General features: G+C 40.5%; 1 protein-coding gene across 1 annotated transcript in view; it reads right to left on the reverse strand.

Annotated features, from left to right (window-relative positions):
• Positions 1 to 106, reverse strand: part of LOC109537561 (cAMP-dependent protein kinase catalytic subunit 3) — a 7462-nt gene extending 7356 nt beyond the window's left edge. The window contains exon 1 of the mRNA XM_048662636.1: positions 94 to 106. Within this exon, the coding sequence (XP_048518593.1) occupies positions 94 to 106 (13 nt within the window). The remainder of the gene's footprint in view (positions 1 to 93) is intronic.
• Positions 107 to 1636: the final 1530 nt, after the last annotated feature.

A 1636-nucleotide genomic window follows, 5' to 3' on the forward strand; every position in this document is an offset into this window, starting at 1 on the left:
CCTACTACTTGAAGGAAACCTACCCACAGAGTTAGAGGAATTTTTGATGGATTCTTGGCGATAAACCGCTCTCAGTCTCCTCAATCTGCTCACAAAAGTCTAGCATGTTTATTCTGGTACTTGGAGGATTAAACGCCTCTTTGAATGCAAAGAGGTTAAATTTACTACATGTATACAGAGTGTGGATTTATAGTAGAGCTGGTCAGACATCAAAATGGCTTGCAATGGAACTTTTCGGAAGAGTGTGGCGTGTCAGTGCGGAGGATCATAAACAATTTGTCGATTTTCTATTTTCAACTAGGCTATAATTAGTGACTTAACGTGGAAGCTCGTTGCAGGATTTATAGCCAATTACTTGCCAAAAGTGCCGATATATCAATTTTATCCTCGGCAACTTTTCCCTCAATATTCCGAGATTCTGGCGCGATCTCTCTATCTGGCAAATGAGGTTTTTTAAGACTATCGGCACCAACAAACAAACAACTACCAAGATTAGCCAAAACCGTTCAATCGGAGCGTAGAAATACGTTGTTATCGTCACCTCTGCACTGTGGCCCATCCTCCAACCACAGAAATAAAATGTTAAAATTATGCGGCAAACACTGATAACAATTTGGTAGATTTCCATTCAGGCTATTTCCACTATTCTCACTACCAGATAAGCGTCGAATGGTGGCGCCACATTGCAAAACAGCCCTCTTATCAATGTTTTTACTAACAGAACAGAACAGAACTAAACAAGAATCCAGCGCCTTGAACATGTGAGTTTCTTGCAACATCTGGCTGAAAACCATACAACGCATCCTCCAAGCGGCGAAAAAAGTCAATATTGTTTGTGACCAGGAAAAAAATTGTTGGTAAACAAGAAGGATTAAATATCTAATCCACCCCACAACATTTAAATGCCCAAAAGCTTTGGTATCTGGATTGGCCGAGCTGGTCTTGTCCCATGGCCTCCTCATCGCCCCGACTTAGCGCCGCTTGATTCTTTTCCCTGCAGTGATTGAAAGAGTGTTGTGCATGAAATGCAATTGCAAATTGCGCCTGATGATGATGATTTGCGCCGTTGAATAGTGGACGCAGTTAACAATTAATCATAAGCAATACATTCAAAACGCTTTATAAAAAATCGGAACTGTATAGAAGACCTAAATGGGGGTCATATAAAAGATCACTGATTTGGCCAATCTTTAGCGTTAATTCATAAGGTATATGTATTTAAATAAACGACCTCATAAGTAAATATACACAAAAAATGTCGTTCCAGACATAAAAATGAATAGTGTAGCAAAAACCGCAAATGATTCCAACACGTGTGAGCGTTTGAAACGTTTTAAGACAAACCGAATGAGAACAGTTGAAATTTGGCCGGCAAACCATTAAATCTGTAGTGGAAAAACGTTGGAGACTATTAAGTGAAACGATCAAGAAGTTGAAACGGATAAATTGCGGAAAATTTATCTAGATCGAATCCGACAAGTCGGTGTGGGCGACACACAGTCTGCATTGGTAGATTTCGGTGTTTTTTTGGCACTGAATCCGCAGGCTTTTAACACGTTAGATCGAGTGTAAACAGCAACAATGGCCGTGTCAACAGTTGCCCAAGAATGGCCAACACCTCACCACTGGATGCGCA

This window comes from Dendroctonus ponderosae, unplaced genomic scaffold, assembly GCF_020466585.1.
Source record: "Dendroctonus ponderosae isolate FM_Combo_2020 unplaced genomic scaffold, Dpon_F_20191213v2 Dpon_F_20191213_11, whole genome shotgun sequence".
NCBI classification, from domain to species: domain Eukaryota; kingdom Metazoa; phylum Arthropoda; class Insecta; order Coleoptera; family Curculionidae; genus Dendroctonus; species Dendroctonus ponderosae.